The sequence below is a fragment of the Parasteatoda tepidariorum genome, chromosome 5, assembly GCF_982258835.1.
Source record: "Parasteatoda tepidariorum strain Cologne lab strain chromosome 5, Ptep-v5.0, whole genome shotgun sequence".
Taxonomy (NCBI): domain Eukaryota; kingdom Metazoa; phylum Arthropoda; class Arachnida; order Araneae; family Theridiidae; genus Parasteatoda; species Parasteatoda tepidariorum.
Window position 1 is genome coordinate 3,237,197 of NC_141759.1, and position 21,988 is coordinate 3,259,184.

Genomic DNA, 21,988 nt, shown 5'->3' on the forward strand with positions numbered 1-21,988 from the left:
TACGCATCATGATTCGTATTTACGCAATCTAAAAATTATGAATCGTGATTTGTATTTACGCGTTTTAAAAATTCTATATCCCAGTTTGTATTTTCTCATTTTCAAAATCGTATATCTAGTTTCATATTCATGTGATTTCAAAATCCATAATTGTTATTTATATTCACGCAATTTTAAGATCAACTATCGCGATTCTTGTAAGAAGTAAATTTTTTTTTAATTAGTTACTATAAAGGTGACTGTTTTTCTAACGACGATTATTCGTATATGTAAGTGTTACAACATCAGAGAAACTGGAAGGGAATATATTCAAAACTTACATTCTGTGCTTGCAAAGAAGAAAAAAAAAGGATTTGTCACAAGATGTTTGAAGATGGACTAACGACTAAATATAACAAACATAAAAGATACAGCAAACAAAAGCAATCACTTAAAAAGGGATTTAATTAAAAAAAAATTTGGGGGGAAAAAGAGTTAATTAACTCATCATCAAAATTTTATTTATAATTGCTGTTATTTATGCTATAAAATGCAAAATTCTTATCAAATACGAAACAATTATCTAAACAGTTGCTGATTGTCATGTAATTTTTCAAACTAAAATAGCAATTTTTGTATAGAAAAAAAGTATTGAGGAATGTTATGGAAGGCGTAGATTGCAGAGATCAAGTGCAATAATAACTGTTAAAGATGTAGTCAAGTTTTTAGTCATGGACAACTTTATGTTGGCCTGTCAAGAGTTAAGTCATTTGACAGCCTTTCAGTAATTGCTCCAAGATGCCAAATCTATAATTGTGTTTTCAAAGAAATTCTAAATGCTTAGTGTTAATTTCTTAGAGCTTTGCAGAAAAAAATGTTTTTTGGAAAAAAATTTAATTGAAAGTTCTATTGGCAGTAGGCAAGGGGAACTGACAAAATCAAAACACCCCGATTAGAAATGCAGCATGGCGACCTCCACGTGGTATTTCTCGGGTGATGCTAACAGCCATGCATTTTAATTTATTGTATGTAAAACATCCTTATTTTGTTCTAAAATGCTATGTACTTTATCACAAATGTTAATTAATATAGAAATTGATTTCAATAATGCTGATCACCAAAAAATATTTCATTTGGCGATAAAACAAATTTTTGTGTTCTTGAAAATGAAAGACTTTTTGAGGGTTATTATCTCAGATAATTTATTTTGCTAATATGTTTCTTATTTAACTAATGTTTTGATTTTTTCACCATGTACAATCTAAATAGCTAATATACTTTTTTAAAAGCAAATAAGAACATTGATAGAATTCTTCTACATAAGTACAATACTATGTCTTTGATGATAAAATACTATGTCTTTGATGATAATATACTATGTCTTTGTGCTAGAACATTGTGTTCATTGGCAAGCGAGTGCAGAGAGCCATGGTTCACAGCGTGAACCACAGATTGCGTAGCAATTCTCGGGGGTTGGCGAGCGTTAGCGAGCAGGGGGCGGAGCCTCCTAGTAAAATAAATAAAATTTGATGCGAATAGTATAGAGAGTTTTAACACAATTTTCATACTTCTTTAGCTTAACTTCTCTATTTTTATAATTTATCCTTTTTCTTTCATAGGTATTTAAATTAAACAGAATAAATAATTATTATTAAAATTTGCTAATATTTTAAATTTAAAAAAAAAGTAAAATCGTTATTTTTAATTTAAAAAAATTTATTCGAAAATTGAGTAAAAAATAGCATAAAAACATTCTTAGCAATAAATAAAAGGAAATATTTTTTTTTCCAATGCCCACCTGGATAATGACATAGGTCATACAGGCACCTGAAGGGCAGATTTGTTGGCCACTCTTTCAGGGACACCATATTAGATTGGCCATTGTTGCTCCCACAGTAAGGGCAGCTAGTTAATGTATATTCTCAGTAGTTTTAATTTGCTAAACCAGGTAGTTTTTCAAGTAATAATTGTCTCTTATGTGAACTGAGGAAAAATATAATTTCCAGCTTTATTTTTTCAATTGGTAATTTTTTTTTTCACTAAATGTTAAGTATCAATGTAATCGTTTTTATAATAATAGATTAGTATAATAGATTATATATTAGATTATATTTAATTATTGTACACAATAATAATTGTAAAACAGTTATTAAGATTAGACACCTCTTTAAATAACTACTTTATCTTTTTGCTTAAATTTTACATAATAAAATTTAAAAAAACAATTCCTGATGACAACCCAAAAAAATTTTATGCTGATGACAACCCAAACTTATTAATTTTATGCTAATGACAACCCAAACTTATTAATATTATACTGATGACAACCCAAACTTTTAATATTATGCTGATGACAACCCAAAAAAAAATTTATGCTGATGACAACCCAGACTTATTAATATTATGCTGATGACAACCCAAACTTATTAATTTTATGCTGATGACAACCCAAAAAAACTTTTTTATGCTGATGACAGCCCAAACTTAATTTTGTGCTGATGACAACCCAAACTTTTAGTATTATGCTGATGACAACCCAAAAATAATTTTATGCTGATGACAACCCAAACTTATTAATTTTATGCTGATGACAGCCCAAACTTATTAATATTATGCTGATGACAACCCAAACTTAATTTTATGCTGATGACAACCCAAACTTATTCATTTTATGCTGATGACAACCCAAACTTATTAATATTATGCTGATGACAACCCAAACTTTTAATATTATGCTGATGACAACCCAAAAAAAATTTTATGCTGATGACAACCCAGACTTATTAATATTATGCTGATGACAACCCAAAAATAATTTTTATGCTGATGACAGCCCAAACTTAATTTTATGCTGATGACAACCCAAACTTTTAGTATTATGCTGATGACAACCCAGACTTATTAATATTATGCTGATGACAACCCAAAAATAATTTTTATGCTGATGACAGCCCAAACTTAATTTTATGCTGATGACAACCCAAACTTTTAGTATTATGCTGATGACAACCCAAAAATAATTTTATGCTGATGACAACCCAAACTTATTAATTTTATGCTGATGACAGCCCAAACTTATTAATATTATGCTGATGACAACCCAAACTTAATTTTATGCTGATGACAACCCAAACTTTTAGTATTATGCTGATGACAACCCGAAAATAATTTTATGCTGATGACAACCCAAACTTATTAATTTTATGCTGATGACAACCCAGACTTATTAATATTATGCTGATGACAACCCAAACTTATTAATATTATGCTCACGACAACCCAAACTTTTATCATTATGCTGATGACTATTTTTTTGTTCATATACAGCTATAAATTAGAAATTATCACTGATGTTATTTTTGATTAAATAATTACAATTTACTATAATATAAAACTAAAATTATTAAATTTATTTAATGAATTAATATTTGAAAATTGAATTAATATTTGAATACAATATTGTGATTCGTATTTACACCTTTTTAAAAACCTATGTAGCGATTCTCGCAAGTTTAAAATTCAATGTCTTGATTTGCTCATGCGGTTTATAATATCAAACATTGATTTTCGTATTTATACGTGATTTTAAAATAAGGCATTGGGATTCTCATTCACGCATTCTAAAAATTATGCATCATAATTCTTATTTATGCAATCTAAAAATTATGCATCATGATTCGTATTTACGCGATCTAAAAATTATGAATCGTGATTTGTATTTACACGTTTTAAAAATTCTCTGTAAGTATTTTCTCATTTTCAAAATCATATATCTAGTTTCATATTCATGTGATTTCAAAACCCATAATTGTTATTCATATTCACGCAATTTTAAGATCAACTATCACGATTCTTGTAAGAAGCACATTTTTTTAAAATTAGTTACTATAAAGGTGACTGTTTTTCTAAGGACGATTATTAGTATATGTAAGTGTTACAACATCAGAGAAACTGGAAGGGAATATATTCAAAACTTACATTCTGTGCTTGCAAAGAAGAAAAAATAGGATTTGTCACAAGATGTTTTAAGATGGACTAACGACTAAATGTAGAAAACATAAAAGATATAGCGAACAAAAGCAATAACTTAAAAAGAGATTTAATTTAATTTGTTTTTGGGGAAAAAGATTACTGATTATTACTGATATATTTGCTATAAATCACATTACAGTATTTATTGAAAGAAATGAAATATTAATGTATATTCTCAGTAGTTTTAATTTGCTAAACCAGGTAGTTTTTCAAGTAATAATTGTCTCTTATGTGAACTGGGGAAAAGTATAATTTCCAGATTTATTTTTTCAGGTGGTAATTTTTATTTTTACTAAAAAATGTTAAGTATCAATGATTCATTTATATAATGATAGATTAGTACACAATTGTATGTCAACACATTATTTATTACCTTAAACTGTTATTATTAAAGGGTTGTGCTTGCGTAAAATTTACTATCGTGGAAATTCAGCTTTTTTGCTTTTTGGCTAATCTCATCCCTGATACTAACAAAATGATTAAATAAATCATCAGAATTTTTCAAAGCATGAAATGATTCGCATGAGTCAAGGTCAGTTGAAGAGCAGTGTGGAATGATCTTCGCAGAGGAAAACTTAAACCTGTGATTTAAATTTCCTCTGTATAGGTTGATGTTAAAGCTTGTTTGCCTTGTGTATTTTCTTTTATTCTATGTTTCTATACTGAGGAAAGTTCTTGTTTATAGAACAGAGACTATAGCAAGTCTGTTAATTCGCTATTATTCACAATATCCTGCTTTATTCACACACAGTAAACCCTGTTTTCATTGAAATATTAGTATATTTGTAAATTGGAAAATTTTAATGTTAGTCTGTAAAATGCTAGTCTGGTTGAACTCTGCATCAAATCTGTGACTTTTACGGCTTTTTTTTTTTTTTTTTTTTTTTTTTTTCAATTTTATTTTTAAGATGTATATGTTCGAAATTGGATTTTTATTTTTAATTTCTAAATCAGAGGAAATTTATGCAATTGAAAACTATGTTAAAATGTAATTTTTAAAAGCAATATTATAGTTAAATAACTTAAAACTTCCAACTAAAATGGTTAACAATATTTTGTATATAATTATTACAAATTAATTAATGAATAAATGAGATGAAATTGTATTTGTATGATCTTAACACTCTCATAACTTTGTTAAAAATAAATCCCAGTTTGTCAGTTAACTATTAAATGAAGAATAATTTAATGAAAAATTGAAATCAGGAAACATTAAAAAAAGTTTAAAAAAAACTACTTATTCTATAACATTCTTGGAAAATCAAATCTTTTTTTTTTTTTTTAATTTATATGCAAAATAGATAATAAGTTTTAAAAGTACTCGTATTTAAATAAACATAAAACGTAATGGGTATAATTGAAATATGTTTATTAAACAGCAAATTACTTTACATACAGTTAATGGAAAATTATGGTTTAAAAGTTTCAGGTCCCTTTTATGCACATTCAGTCTTTTTTTTTTAAGTCTATTTTCAACATCTATAATTTACATATATTGTACATTCAGCACATTTACATACATCATTAATTTGCATCTCATTATTTCTCTTGATGAAACCTTTAATATCAATGAAATTAAGCAACACCCTCAAGAGTATATTTATAAATTATGTTGAAAAATATTTTCAACTTGAATCAATAATTTCTGAAGATAATCTGGTGATTTAAATCATTCCTACCCTCTTGAAGATATTTTTCACTCTTAAGACAACAATTAAAAATATTTTTAGTTCATTTACATTACTTAAAAATAGTTCAGTTGTTTTGAATGCACATTCTTTTCTTCCCAGGCTTTAATTTACTGACATTTTTGTTAGAATTTTTTTTTTACTACTATTATTATTGCGTTGTAATGTTTGTAAAGTAAAGAGAAACTTTGTATTCCTCATTCATGTTTTCTTTAAACAAAAGTTATGTATTCAAATTATTTTTCAAGTGTGGCTTCACTAGCATTCCATTGCTGTGGAATGATTTGTAACCCAAAAAATATTTTAGTATATTTTATTTTATTCAAAATTTTTTTATGATTTAGAAATTTTTCTATTTTGGGCAATTTTTTAGAATCCTTTATAAAATTTCAAACTTCAAATAAAATTTGACTTTGAAAACTTTTTTTTGTATAAAATTATTCCACAGTTATAAATATTTACTTTTTCGGTGACAAACTACCCTTTACCAATAGCCATCAATAGACATTCCATTTTTGTGCAAGTTATTTTACTCTATCAATTGATATTCACTTTTTGTAACAAATTATTATTCCACATCAATAGATTTATTGTTTTTTAAAAAAATATTTTAATCACTTTTTTAGGACATATAATCTTTTTTTTTTTTTGTATTAGTAGATATGAATTAACTTTAGGGGCAAATTATTTTACTGAAATAGATATTCCCTTTTTTTAAAAAAAAATGAAACAATTCTACTGCTACAGACATTTTCTTTTTAATCTTTTGTGATAAATCATTATGTATCTACAGATATTCAATTTTTTTGTATAAAAATGACTCTATAAAATAAATATATAGTGAGTTATGTTAATTTTTATTGTTAATGAAACTTATCCTTCATAGAAAATTAAAAATCTTTTTTTTTTCTTCATGAGAAATATTTATCACTAGAAAAATCATATATTCCATTAAAAATGTTCTTTTTTTTTCATTTCACATAGTGTGTCCTTTATTTGTCTACTATTTCTGATGGAATTTTATTACGATTTTGCTTTCGAGACTAAAGTTCATGGTAACTTTCTACCATGGTTACATTGAAAGAAAGAAAGAATTATCTTTTAATTTATTTTATATTATTTTTAATTTTCTTTTATTTCTTATATTTCCAACATTCCTCTCATTATATAGTGTATGGAAAATTAAAAAAATATTACAAAATAACAAAAACTATTATGAAAAAGCTGTTAGTTATTATTGATAATAAAAATACCAATAATCAAATACTTTTATTGTTAATCTCTTCTAATGCTTAGAGAAATATAATTATTACTCTAAATTTTTAAAGCGCATTACTTTTTGTATAAAAATTGTTCCTTTGTGTAGTATTCAGATTGGTAATTTGCAAATCCCAGATTTTCCAATAGATGACAGCTCAACACTCAGAAATATCTTCTTGCCTTTATGGAAATCTTGGTGATTTTTTTAAAGCAATTTTAAAAGGTTTCTTATCATATTGCTCCCAAAACCTTGATTGCTCTTTGGTTTGTTCATATGCAATCCTTACAAAGAATGACTTTTTCAAAATGGAAAATAGAGTAGTTCTCATTATTTTCTGACAGAAAGAGTGGTTTATAAGAATGTATGATATGAAAAATGGCTGCTATATTTTTAATCGGTAGTTTTTAAAACATTTCTTAATGTAACTTTTGGTGTTTTAGAAAAACCTCACAATCCAATGGTTAATGCGGGTGCTATTGTTGTTTGTTCTCTTCTTTTATACATTGTTGAGGTAAGCTTTTTCTCATTTAATGATTTATTTTTCTTCTTATGATTGTCTTTTTGTTTTTTAATAAATATTCTTAAAAATTTACTCAAGATTCATGTTATTAAAAGTAAATTTTTTTACATAGTTTTATGTAATCATCAATAGCTAAGTCACACTGATACAAGATTGTTAAAATATGTGCTGATTACTAGAAAATAGTTCTCAATAATCTGCTGAACAAAGTAACCAATACCAGTGATGGTTTCAGGCATATGATTCTTCTCAAGACCATTGATTTGCGAGCTCCCGCGAATGAATAATTTATATTCCAACAAAATTTTCTCAGAGTTCTAAAATTTAAATTTTGTAAACCAGCCAAAATCTCATTAACGAGACATTTATTCCGCCCTTACCAGGAGCCTCTTTTTTTCTTTCCTTCCTAAGTTCTCATTCACGAGCCATTACTTTTTTTTCTTTTGATTTATTAGAGAAAAACGCAACTTCAGATTCGGATAAGAACATGAAATTGAGAGAAAAAAAGTTCCATAATAATTTCGACTAAAAATAATTAACAACTGAGGCAAACACAAATGTGTGCAATTGATAATCTAAAAAGTAATTTCGAAAAGGTAAACATTTAAGAGATCGTTCGTTAGAAAATTACTAAAGAAAACTACACGTTGGGGGAAAAAATTCAGCTAATTTTTTTTTGCAATCACATTGTTTGTGATCTGTAAACACTAACGATAAGGATTAATATTAATCCCTATCTGTCACAATCCTTCTTGGTATGCCATATTCCAACAAATAAATCTGTGAGTGTTATTAAACCTGTCTTTTTTTTAAATTATTATTTTTGTACTTTCTTGTCATTAATCAGCATCAGATTTTGATGGCACTTTTTTAATTCTCTTTCTTTATTATAGTGCTTTTAAGATTTTTTTTTTTTTTTCATTTTACGGAATATTTTGCATTTAGCAGCATTTTTTAGTAATATTGCAAAATTCAGAATTTTTGAATATTTTGGTTTTTTATTTTGTAATTTTGCAAACAGGGGTGATATTCAGGGGTGATTGTATTCCTAGGGTGCTCCAAAATTCCGTATTTTTAGTAAGATTTTTCTGGATCTTAAAACTAGAAGTGGTTCATGAGATTTTTGCATGAATATCGTTGAATTCCGTGCTTCTCACGACTATTGGTTTGCGGACTTCCGTTAATCTAAAACTTTTACTTCTTACAACTATTTTTTTAGACTTTTTCTAAATCCTATTAACATGCATTCTTCCCCCAGTTACAGGGAGAATTACGTCTTACGTGATTCTTCCGCCAATTTGATTCCTTTGGTTTAGCGTATTTTCCCTATTTTGAATATTTAAAACAGTGCCCGAATCAGTTAATATCGCGATTCTAATCAAGCTATTTTAATATCAAGCATCAATTTTCATTTTTACCTGATTTAAAAGCTATGTGTTGTGATTTGTATTCGCGCGTTTGAAAAATCGTACATCGCAATTCCTGTTCACGCAATTTAAAAGTCCAATATCGCGATATATACGTTTTTAAAACCGAATATCGCGATTCATATTCACGCTAGTTTAAAATCCAATGATGCGATTCGTATTCAAGCATTTGTAATATCAAACATTGATTTTCGCATTTATACGTGATTTAAAAACTACACATTGCGATTCATATTTACGTTATTCATATTCAAGCAATTTTAAAGTCTAATATCGTGATTCATATTCATGCGATTTTAATATTAAACATCGATTTTCGTATTTACTTGATTTGAAAGCTACGTGTTGTGATTTGTATTCTCCCTATTTAAAAATCGTACATCGAAATTCCATAGTAATTTACGTGTTTTAAAAGTTCAATATCGCGATTTATATTTGCACCCTTTTAGCCGCACTGATTATCCCGAGTTACCTAAGGTATGTATATATATTGCAAATATTTATTATCCGGAGTAAACTCGGGCATGGCAGAATTTGTCAATATGTTTTGTTTTATCACGTTTTTATTCAGCCGGAAGCAAAACAAAAAATAATAATCTGCTGTGATTGGAACTTTGTCAATTTTTGTTTGGGAGTTTTGCTATTTGTGGGACTGTAGAAGTGTTTTGTACAATTGTATATACGATAGTTGATGAATTTACATAAAAGGAAGAGTAAAAAAAGAATGGCAATCATGAGCGAAAGTGAAAGTGTAATGCAAATGCTTTTTCAGATTATGAAGATGTGAACATATATGTATACGAAGACTAATATTTAACTTTTTTCATTTGCCCGAGTTAATTTGGGGTAGTAAACAGATGGCAAATTAAATATTTTTTACACATAAAAAAATAAAAATTTCAGCTGAGAACTTGTGTATTATGTTTTGTTTTAGTTCCTTGTATTAATGAAATAAAAAAATATGTTAATCGTTTGCATTTTTTTTCTCTAAAAAATTGTTAAGGTAAGCAGTTAAAACGCAATATTGTGATTCTTATTCACGAGAATTTAAAATCCAATGCCACGATTGGTATTCACACGTTTTTAAAATTCAGTGTCATGATTTGTATTCGTGTGGTTGTAATATCAAACATTGATTTTCGCATTTATACGCGATTTAAAAACTATGCGTTACGATTCGTGTTCATGGTTCATGCGATCTAAAAATTTTGTCACGTGATTCGTATTTACGCCATTTGAAAATTCAATATCGCAATATGTATTTACGCATTTTTAAAATTCAATGCCATGATTCATATTTAGGTGTTCTTAAAATCCAACATTGCGATTTGTATTCACGTATTTGTAATATCAAACATCGATTTTCACGTTTATCAGGTTTCCCACGGATCAGGGACCTAGAATTGTCTGGGAATTTTATTTTAGCTCTAAAAAGCAGGGAAAGTTGCTATCTTTTACAAAAAAAAACCTTGAAAATTTCTATATCTTACCTGGAAAATATCCAGTCTTAGACATGTCAGTAATCTGTTCTTGAGATTCGATTTAAATAGTTCTAACATCTATTAAAAAAAAATTTATAAAATCCCAACTCTTAGTCAAACTTTTCCGTATTTTCATTCTGTTACATTGTTTTGCTCACAAAATCTAATATTTATATTACACATATAAAGAAATCAAAGTTTTCTGATGAAAAAGCATGGTATAAATAAAATATGGTATAGATTTTCATTAAAATTTACCTTTTGTACCTGGAAAAGTCAGGGAATTTTTTTCCTAAAATTGAGTGGGAACCCTGTTTTATATGTTATTTAAAAACTACTCACTGTGGTCATTCATATTCTCGTGTTTATAATTTTTGTACGGAGATTCGTATTTATGTGATTTAAAAATCCAGTATCGCAATTTGTATTTTTGCGTTTTTAAAATCCAATATCACGATTCCTATTCACACGATTTTAAAATCCAATATCACGATTCTTGTAAGAAGTATGTTTTTTCTCCAATTAGTTACTCTATTGGTGTGATATTCTGCATTGGTAGGTAATTTAATGATAAATGTTAGTTCAAAAAATTATGTTAAATATGAATATAAATTGATATTGATTTTTCTTTTACATAAAATTTTCACGGTTTTTCACTTTGTGCTCCAATTATATAAGTTACGATCGGCATTTTCTTATTTAGTCTTTCTATTAATTTCGCATTTTAATTTCAACGTCAAGAATAATTGAACTTCTCTAAATCTATATATTTAAAGACATTTATATGTGCTTCAATGAAATTTTAATTGTAAATTTAGAAAAATAATGTTTTTTATTGAAATTTTTTTTGATTATATGGGGATTTTTTTAATGTTTTAAGAACACTTTATTATTAATAAGGGTGATTTTTTTTCTTCTATTTTTAAGACCATTTTAGCTATTTGTAAGTTATTATTTTACAACTCATGTTTTATGCTAATTTTTTGAGCTTTATCATTTCTATACAATAGTTTTTTTTCTTCTAAGTATTTAAACTAGCTTTGATCATTCCTGTCGTCCATTAGCAATATTAAGCTAATTTCTTAATTAAAAAAAATATCAGCAAAAAAGCTTTTTAAATTGAAATAGCACCCATACTGTAGTGTTGAACTTTAAAAAGACCAAAGTGCTTTCAGGATTTTAGGTTGATAAGTAGCTTTTTTGTATTTTGTAGCTTAAATGATAAGTTCCCAGTGTATTTTGTAGTTTATAATAGATATTGTTTTTTCTAGTCTTTAAATTTAATTTACTTTTGCTTGAAAAGTTAGACTGTTTTAGGAAGATTTCCGTTATTTATTTATTTTTTTTAAAAACTTTTCGTTAGTAATAATGGTTTGAGCTGTCTGCGCATTATCTTTCACAAGTAGCCTACATATCTTAAAGTTTCTGAATTTCTATCATTACCCAGGAAAAGTTTATAAACCTTTAGAATGTAATTTTCTCTTCTGTGAAATTGAAATTACAGTTATAGTTCCTTCTGACAATAAGTTGACAAAATTGTCATGCTTGTCCTTGTAAACAAGTGTTTTTGTGTTAAAATAGCAATCAAAAACTGAAAATGAAATATACATATACCAGGTTTCAATTTCCTGTATTGATAACAGAAATAAATGAAAATGTCTCTCATTTGAACCATATTTATGTAATATTGCTTAATTAAACAGGACAGAAAAATTATTTCCTGAAGAAGAAAAAAAGCTAGTTATTATTTACATTTTTGTCTCTTTAATGTTAACATTTTGGCAGTGACTCTGTAATAATAGCAGATTCGCTATATCAAGCTTTTACTGTAATTTCTTTTTATATACAAAATTTTTTTCTACTATTTAATTGTAATTTATTTATACAATTCTATTATATATAAAAAATATTTATAATGATATACCCTAAAATAATGGAAGAGACAGTTTTTGACATTTCTTAAGAAATACTTCGAGAGGTTCAGCTCATACATTTTTTCAAACTTAGCAATAAAGTTTCACGCTTTCAGAGAACAAGCATTTTTGAACACCCTATGCCACAAAACCAAGTAATAAGCTTGTACTTGAGTTGTTATTTGAAATAATTGTATTAAATTTCGTAAACCTTGCTTAAATATTCATGAAAATAAATACATTTTAAAAAAAAAAAAAAAAAAAATTGTCTTACTTTTTTTGCTATTACTTTAAAAATATTCAATAAAATTAAAAACCGAATTTTTTGGAGCAATTTAAAAATAATAACAAAATTTTTGTCTTAAAATTTGAAACAAAAAATGTGCATGATGTGAGTATTTAAAGTAGTTATTTTTGTCAATTTTTAAGCAAAAACTGATAAAACTTATTCCATAACACAAGGTAAGTTCTACTCACCTTGTTCTCCAGGACTGCCACTGTTAGGGGGTAATAAATATCAATTTGTTTACTGTACAAAGGAATCCAACATGTTTGAGGGCAATCACTTTAATAATGAAATTATATAATAAGCAAAAGAATAAACAATTAAGTATCTAATTATTGAACAGAGCAAAAATACTTGTTCTTAGATCGATTTAACATCAACTAAAGAATGGCTGCGGGCGCACCAAAACAGCATGCGCAGGAGAGCTATTGTGAGAATTCACGACAATTTTATACTGAACATGCACAGAAAAAAAATCTTGATTTTGTAGTAAATTGTATTTGGCAACTAATTAAAAAGTCTGATTTGAATATCTTAAACATTTAAAAAATTTCTTGCAATTCTCTCAGTATTTTTGTATGAGGAAAATTGTATACTTATTTTCAGGGCTCGAAAAAACTCAGAAATTTTACCCGTCCCCGAGGACGGCTTGTTCAACAATGTACCCTTCCTCCTTTGAAACTAACCCGTCGCTTCTAAATAAATAAAAATATAATTTTCTCTTGTTTATTACAAACATTTATATAAATTGCACAATGAATTAGTAGTTACTAGGATTACAAATACAAGGATTACATTATACAGTAATAAAAGAAATACTAGGTTACTAATAGTAAAACCTAGTATTTCTGTTATGAAATAATTTATTTCTTTGTAGAAATAATTTAAATAACAAAGGTTAAGTTATCTGTCAATTATCATGTCAATTTATCTGATGGTACTGCGTTTTTTAAATGAATCAAGTATGACGTTTGCCAGTTCCACAATCAAGCCAATGATTTACAGAGATTTCTGCACAGAAATCTGAAAGAGGTTTTCCATTTTGGTAGATGTTCATAATTGTGTTTAACGCTTGTTGTTTAAGACTAGTACGTAATAAGTTTTTTTTTTTATATTCATTGCTGAAAAGCCCCTTCCAGCCACTGCAGTACTCCCAGACAGCGAAAACATCAATTCCGCCATGCGCAGTATGTTGCTGTATTTTGAGATTAGAGGGTCATTTTAGAAGTGAGGCGCTAGACTCTTGTAAGATAACAAAAATTGAAAATGTATCACGAACATTAATGGGAGAATGGCCATCCGCGCGGACGCTGGATTCAAGAAATTTGTTGTCCGCGGGGAATTTTGGACCGCCGAGGACGGGCGGACGAGTGGTTTTTCGAGCCCTGCTTATTTTTATACAATTTTCTGAGTATTTGTATGCTTTTTAAAATAAAGCTCTAAGTGATCAGGGATTTTCCACAAATTTCATTTTGATAGTATTGCAAATTACTTTGTTCTGTAATAACCAGACAGCATGATGTGATTATATAAGGAAAGAAAATATTTGAAGTCTAACATACTTCGATGACGAGTTTTCCTTTTTAACAAATCTTGTTTCGTGATACAAAATTAAATTTGTAGAAATCTCCATGTCATTTTTAGCTTTCTTTTCCCTAGTACAAAAACTACTTAAGACATTTTAAATTTTTACGATATTCAAATTCGACTTTTGTTATTAGTTGCCAAATACGGTTAACTACAAAATTGTGAAAAATATTATTTTTATTTTTCCACTCATGTACTGTATACGTATAAAAAAACTATTTTAAATACTCTTATTTTACACAGTTTTAAACGAATTTTTTTCACATTTTAAAATAATAATTTTGTTATTAATTTTAAATTGCTCTAAAATTTTGAATATTTTTAAAATTACAGCACAATAAATTATACAAAAAATTAGTTTTTTATAAAAAGGACCATATCTTCATAAATAATTAAGCTAAGATTATGAATTTTCAGGCAGTTATTTTAGTAGTAACCTATGCAAATTACAAGCTTACTGCTTGATATTATGGTACCGGGTGCTAAAAAATGCTTGGTCTCTTTTGTAATTTGCTGTCAGTTCTTCAAACCTTATAGCTAAGTATGAAAAATCGCATGAATAAAACAGCTCTAAAGTTACAATATAAACCTCTAAGTAATTCTTGAGAAATTTTAAAAAAAATCTGTGTGTGAAAAAACTGAAAAGTGTCTCTTCCATTATTTTAGGATAGTGAAGGTTTTATGTCCTTCAATCTCTATATCAATTCATTTGTTTTTCCAAATAGTGAGGCCTGTGTGTTAATATTGATTGCATTGATTCATTTAGTTTATAAAAATAAAACTACTTTTCTTTCTTCAACTCTTATTTTTTTCTAGCCTGAAATGAGAGTATCAGAAAAATTTGATTGGGTAAGTGAGCTCTTTTTTTTCCCCTTCTAAATATTGTTTTTAAATATAATTATTTCAAATGAAATCAATCAAATAATATCCTCCCAATGATAAAGTATATAATTTGGCTCTAAATTCATATTTCCTGTAAAAAAACATTTTAAGATTAAATTTCAAAATTTCAACAATGAATGAAATACAAATGGAATATTATTTGTCTTATGTAGCCTATTTGTCATCTATTCCAACTCTGCAAACATAAATACTAATTCAAAAAAGAAAAATTTAAAATCTACTTCTAAAAGTATGGAAAATAGTGAATTAAAGTATTTATATTAAATTAACCATTTAATAATTAGATAATACGCATGATAAAGTAATTCAATCAGTAAAAAATTTAATTTAAAAAAGAACACTACTAAAATTGTTATATTTTTCTATCTATTGTTATTTATTTTGTGTCTATTCACCTTTATATAAAAATCTTATATAAGACTTCATTAAAAACACTAACTTTTTAATAAAAAACTTATTTTGTTTCTATCTTAATAACATTCTTATAAAACTAACCTATTCTTCGTTATAGATTTGTCAATATTACAAGGCCATGGCTGGTGGAGAATACCTTGGATTTAATAATGCCACGTATGTCTAATTTCATAAAAATATTAATCTTTAGGGTTGCCTATAGTAGTGTAACCTTTGCATTCTTATCTTACAATTTCCCTATGAAAAATTTTTTAAATACAGAATGGTTGTTGATATAGAAAGCATATTTTTTTCGCATTAAATATAATTTTTTTAATCAATGATGTACTATCATCCTCATCATCAACAGTCTTTTGCCATCTAATACGCTCAATCCTCAATGCTGGATTAATAAAATCAGTTGGTTTTTTGAGCAAGATATCGTGGTCACAAGTTTGATCATCCAAATTTTTTGCCTGCCTCTTAAAAAATGTTGCAGCTATGAGAGGATGCAATATTATAAGAGTTTGAGAAAACCACTATTTGCCTTAATAAACATCTAATGCATTTGGATAAACAAATTTTGGAAGCAACTCTCGTGCACTTGTAAAACTCAAAAAGCTTACAATATGTATCTCTACTGCCATTTGGCCAGCCATAGTTGCTTATTTCATAAAAAATTATTTATAATATTACTATCAAATAAATGCATTTTATAGATGAATTTGATTTTCAGAAAATTTTTGTACTATTTCTTAAAGCTTAACTGTCGAAGAATTTGTCTTTTTCATGTAAACGTGGCTTCCTAAACTCGAAAGTTATCAATATTTTAATTTTTTCTCCTGCCTTTTTACCATGTCTCTTTTGTAACTTTGTCACATTATTCTTTTTAAGTTTGGCAAAATCTAATTCCTGCTTAACGCTACCCTTCTTCAATCCAATCTTTAAAAAAAATTTATTGATTGTAATTAAAAAATAAATTAATTTTTTGTTTTCTGTAGATTCCTTTCCGAGCGTGAAGCTGCTGACAGAAACTATTCAATAGGCTTTTACATGAAAGAGAATAAGTGCTATCCTGAAAAGGCAAATTTGAAAGATATTATGGATTTTTATTTCCAAGTAAGGGATGAAAAACTGATATGTATTAAATATAAACTAATTTTAAACTTTTACCATTACTTCATTTTTTTCAAAACAAAGTGAACAAAAAGTGCTTAGTTAAAAAAACGGCTCTGCAGTAATTTAAAAGCTTTTTAACTATTCATAATCTAGGATGCTTCTTTAAGATACAAGAATAATTAAATAACATAAACAGGCATGTGATTCTTAAGCTAATTCGGGTAATTAAGCTAATTTCAGCAAATCAATAATTTATATTCCGACAAAATTTTCTTGAAGTTCCTCTAATTTAAAATTTTATTTTTTATTCGCAAAATGTTTTTATGAGGACATTTATTGTACCCTTACCAGCTCTCTATTTTTTTTTTCTTCCTAAGTTCTTATTCAGGCGCAATAACGACTTTTTTTTTTTAATGATTCTTAGACAAGAACGCAACTTTAGTTAAACCTAAAAAAAGACGCTGTAAGAGAAATTTCATTTTAACTTCGACTGGAATTAATGAATTACCGAAGCAAACACAAAAATGTAAAATTGATAATCTTAAAAGTAATTCCAAAATGGCAGACAATAATTTAATAGATCGTTCGCTTGAAAAAAATGGTAATTTTTTTCTTGTGTTTTTTTTTTCATTTTTAAACTTATATTTTAGTGTGTAGTAATTTTTGTTGCAAATTACGATTTGTAGCAGAAGAATTATTTAACCAATGTGATATATTTGATTACTTTTTTATTTGGCTACAATTTAAAAGAATTTTTAATATGATATTAACAACATAGACATTTCAAAAAGTGCGTTTCATCGCGCTCGATACCATCATAAATCATTGTTTTGGTCTCTTTTTTTTGCAGTTAATGGGATGACGTTTTTCCATGGTTTTTTAAATTTAGTTATTATTACAACACGTAAAATTTGAATTGCGTATTTGTATAATCCCTTTTTGATGTGTTTAATTTGCATTGATACAATCATAAATCCATGTAGTGTTTCAATTATTTTACCGTTTTTGGTATTTAAGCTTTGTTTTTATTTAATTTGATAAATAAGTTTTCCTTGAATTTTATCATTTTCTTATTAACTAGGTATGAAGTATATTGTGCTTTTTAATCAGTAGTTTTGTTTTATATTAGTTAATTTGGTGATTTTAATAAATCATATAATATATAATTTGGTTTTATTTAGTTATAATTTGGTTTTATTTAGTTTATTATAATTTGGCTTAGCTTCAATTAAATGAATAACATTAATTAACTTACATATTTGCTAGTTTCTTTTGTGTTGGTTTGGTATTTACCATTGAACAAAGTTTTTTTTCTTTAACATTTTTATTAATCTCATATTTTTACCATCATAACTTATATTTTCTTTCTATTCATTCATTTTATTTATGATAAATTCTATTTATTTCTTTATTCTTTTCTAAAAAACGTTCGTCAGTTGATTAAATATGATTTAATTTCAATTAAATACTGATTATTTGTGTCAGTTTTCTTTTATAATTTTTTTAGGGGACTTATTTGTCAAAAAGTTCTTTTATTTTATTTATTAATAAGTTCTACTTTTATTGTTCGTCTTCTTGCAACTTTACTTCATATTTTAGCAAAATTTATTTATTTTATGGCAAGGATTGTAAATATTGCGTTTTTATAATTTGTTTATTTATTTATTTTCTGCTTATCAATTGATAAAGAGCATTATCTTTCAGCTATTTATTCTATTTGACTTAATTTAATAAATATGGATTAATTTTAATTAAATATGGATTGTTTATATGTTTGTTAGTTTCTCTTTAGAATGGTTTGTTAATTGATGCTAAATATATATATATATATATATATTTTAATCATTTATCGCTCAACTAAGATTTGCATTTTTATTGGTGCTTATCTTTCCCATAATTAATTTTTAATGAATTCTAACTGGGTTTTAATTCTTCATTACGTTTTTGTTTTCAAAAATTTTCTTGCGTGGATAAGATTTAAATTCAATTATGTATAGATCATTCATATATTTTTTTTTCACCAACTGATATTTTTTTTTAAATATTGTATAGTAAATTCCTTTAATCTTACATTATTCCCTTTAACATGACCCATACAACATGATCATTAAATGTTATATTGATAATTGTCTGTACTATAAATGTGACAATTTATTATTCCTAATCAGAGTTGGCAATATTTAAATTGTCTAATTTTTTGTAATTAAAAATACTTTATAGATGCTTTCTTAGAGTTACAGTTTTATTTATAATTTAATGTACATTTTTATTAAATATAAATCTTGTTTAATTTTTTTTTTTTAAATTCCGGAATTTATTATAAATTTACTTGGAAAAGTCAGGGGGAAAAAAATTTTTTTTTTTAGTATGAACACTGTAATTGCTATTAAAGAATTATTATTGTTGCATTATGAACATGATGATTATAATCCAAGCATTATTGAAGAATAAATTATCATTATTTGATAATAGTAAAGAAATGTTACACTATTGACTTTTTTGCACCTTTTAGAAAACTATAATCAGGTGTTATAAATTAGTTTAGAAACTTTAACGTATTTTATGACATTTTTTATTCAATTATCTTGTATATTTGTATGAATGGAACATTTTAATCTAATATAAAGTTAGTCTTAATTATAATTGGGCCAAAAAATAAATCTAACTAAGCCTGCTTAAAAGCTGTGCACGTTTTTTCAATTACTTTTTACAATAACTAAAAATTTAATACCAGCCAACAATTAATTGGTATTTTTCCTGTCAACTTTTGTATTTGATGCTGATGTATTAAAGAAATGTATGCTTTATAATGACGAAATTTGGTGCAGGAGTTGTATGGTATAACTGACTAATTGAAGATTGTGATGATAACTGGATCATAATTATAATTAAAGTTTTATTCCCTAGTATTAGTAGAGCTCAAGATACAAAATTATATTTTGTTTGTAAGACTTTTGAAGTGGAATAATAAATTTTGCAAAATAATATCGATAAGGACAGGAGATAAATCCCCCTTGAGCCTTGACAGGAGATAAATCAAAAGCCAAATTAAAAAGTTATTGAATAGTTCCCAATAGACAGTTAAGAGCATGGGAAGATATCCATGGTTGGTGATTCATTGAAAGATAAAATAATCAAAAAGCAATGTCAACCCCTGTAATAAATATTAAATTTAAAATAATTTGGCTATAGCTAATTATCAAAAAGAATCATGAGAATTAGTATAACCCTGTAACTGAAACATTTTTGTGGTAAGAGAAATTAAGAAATAAATTTTGATGTTAGATTTAGTCGTGGCATTGAATGAATGAGTTTTACATTTATTGAAATAAAAAGTTAGCCGTTACATTGATTGTTAAGAAAGGAATAAAAATTTATATTAGCTTTTTATAAAATGCAATAAAAATTAAATAATTGGTTTCATTTAATTAAAATTCGATTAAGAATGAAAGCTAGGAAATATGGCATCACATGCTGTTGTGTCAAAATATTGAGACTGCATTCTCTGTTTTAGATGTGTTCTTTGGAAGTGAATTGTGAGACAGTTGGTGTGATGGCTGCCACTTTGGCAAATGGTGGGATTTGCCCAATTACTGGGCAGCAAGTTATTGACACCCATTCTGTCCGTGATGTTCTGTCTCTGATGCATTCTTGTGGCATGTACGACTATTCTGGTCAGTTTGCATTCAAGGTAATACAATCATGCATTTTTCTTTTATCTAGCCTTGAACGTATTACAGGACTCCCACGGGTCAGGGAGAATCAGGGAAAGTTGCAATTTTTTAGAAAAAGCATAGAAAATTTCTATATCAGGAAAATAACCAGTCTTAAAATTGTCCATAACAGTAATCAGTTATTGAGATTCAATTTTAATAATTTTATAAAAAAACACCTTCTAGTGAAATTTTTTCATGTTTCCCTTATTATTATATTATGTGTTTTTGCTCACAAAATCTAATATTTAATATTACAAATGAAAAAAAATCAAAGTTTTCTTATGAAAAATAGCATGATAAAATAGGGTATGGTTTTTCATTAAAATTTAACTGATATACCTGGATAAGTCATGGATTTTTTTTTCTGAAATTGAGTGGAAACTCTGTTATTATATATGACAGATATAGCAGAAAAAATTTATGTATAAATTTTGTATGGCAGTAAAATAATGTTATAAGGTATTACTGCTATTCTTTTTATGTGTAACTAAATGACAAAAAGGAAAGCAAACGCAATTTTTAAAAAAATTGAGCAAATTTTTTATTAAAAAAGAAGCTTATGTTAAATTTATTATAATTTGTGGTCTATTCCTCCTTTTTTTTTCCCTTCAAATTTAGGTTTTGCATTTTTATTTCATGTAGGTTTTATTTTTTACACTCTTCAGATTTTATTATTAGAAAGAATTTTTGTAACATTTTCCTTTTTTGATTTATAGTAATTTTATCTTTACATTAAAAATAATAAATGCAAAATTCTCATTATTGTATTTGTAAATTTATTCTATATTCTGCTGCAAGTTAAGAAAAACCATTATCCCTATGGAGAGAGCTTTTTTGCATCTAAGTACACATCAAATGGATGTCCAGCGTGAACTCTTGAAATGACGTTGCACAGCCTTCTTTTTGCTTTCTTTCTTAAATTGTGTGAAGTGAGGAAAACAAAATTTAGTGAATAAAAACGTCCCCTCGAAGAGGACATTCACTCATTGACCGAGAACCAGTATGAACTAAAAAAAAATGTTAAAAATTTCTCTTCCCTTGGCGTTCCAATTCAGGGAGCTTGAGATGAACTTCACCACCGCCAAATATTCTGCTTCATGCCAAACGTTTTGTTATTGTCTTCTTCAACAAATACCCTCAGCATGACGGAATATTGGCTAAAAAAGATTAAAAAAATAAAGTACAAGCTTCCCCTCATATTTCATTTTAAATAGCCGCCAAATTTTGAAACTTTTTTTATTTCTGATGGATAACCTTGAGCTGTCTCCGAAAAATTTATGGAAATTTTTGAGTTGGTTTTTACTTTGTTTTGATTCTTTTTATTGCACTTTTTACTACATATTTTTACACTTACATTTTTTTGTTATTATTATATTATTATTATTTGATAAATTTAATGTGTTTAGAATTTTTATTTTGAAAAATTGCTTTTCATGATGGTCCCAAAGTATCTTATATTATTATGGCCTATAAAATAATTTTCATGTGTATTAATGAGTTGTAATCAATACAAAAATCTAATAATTTTCTTTTACTAAAAGGTCACTTAACTTAATGTATAATTCATTGAATGAACCTTTTCTTATTGAAAATTACATAATTATCAATAACTTAATTTTACTTATGGCACATCGATGTTAAATAATTTCATGCATCTCTTATTGTCGCAATCTTTTCTTAAAA

General features: G+C 26.7%; 1 protein-coding gene and 1 long non-coding RNA gene across 2 annotated transcripts in view; one reads left to right on the top strand and one right to left on the bottom strand.

The window, feature by feature from the left end:
* The window catches only part of LOC107455575 (glutaminase liver isoform, mitochondrial), a 51,091-nt gene that overhangs the window by 14,570 nt on the left and 14,533 nt on the right, over positions 1–21,988 (top strand). Inside the window, exons 7-11 of the mRNA XM_016073199.5 lie at positions 7,401–7,471; positions 14,991–15,023; positions 15,589–15,647; positions 16,472–16,589; positions 20,104–20,280. Of these exons, the coding sequence (XP_015928685.1) occupies positions 7,401–7,471; positions 14,991–15,023; positions 15,589–15,647; positions 16,472–16,589; positions 20,104–20,280 (458 nt within the window). The remainder of the gene's footprint in view (positions 1–7,400; positions 7,472–14,990; positions 15,024–15,588; positions 15,648–16,471; positions 16,590–20,103; positions 20,281–21,988) is intronic.
* The window catches only part of LOC147808489 (uncharacterized), a 29,864-nt gene continuing 29,203 nt past the window's right edge, over positions 21,328–21,988 (bottom strand). The window contains exon 3 of the long non-coding RNA XR_015433581.1: positions 21,328–21,462. This is a non-coding gene — a long non-coding RNA (uncharacterized LOC147808489). The remainder of the gene's footprint in view (positions 21,463–21,988) is intronic.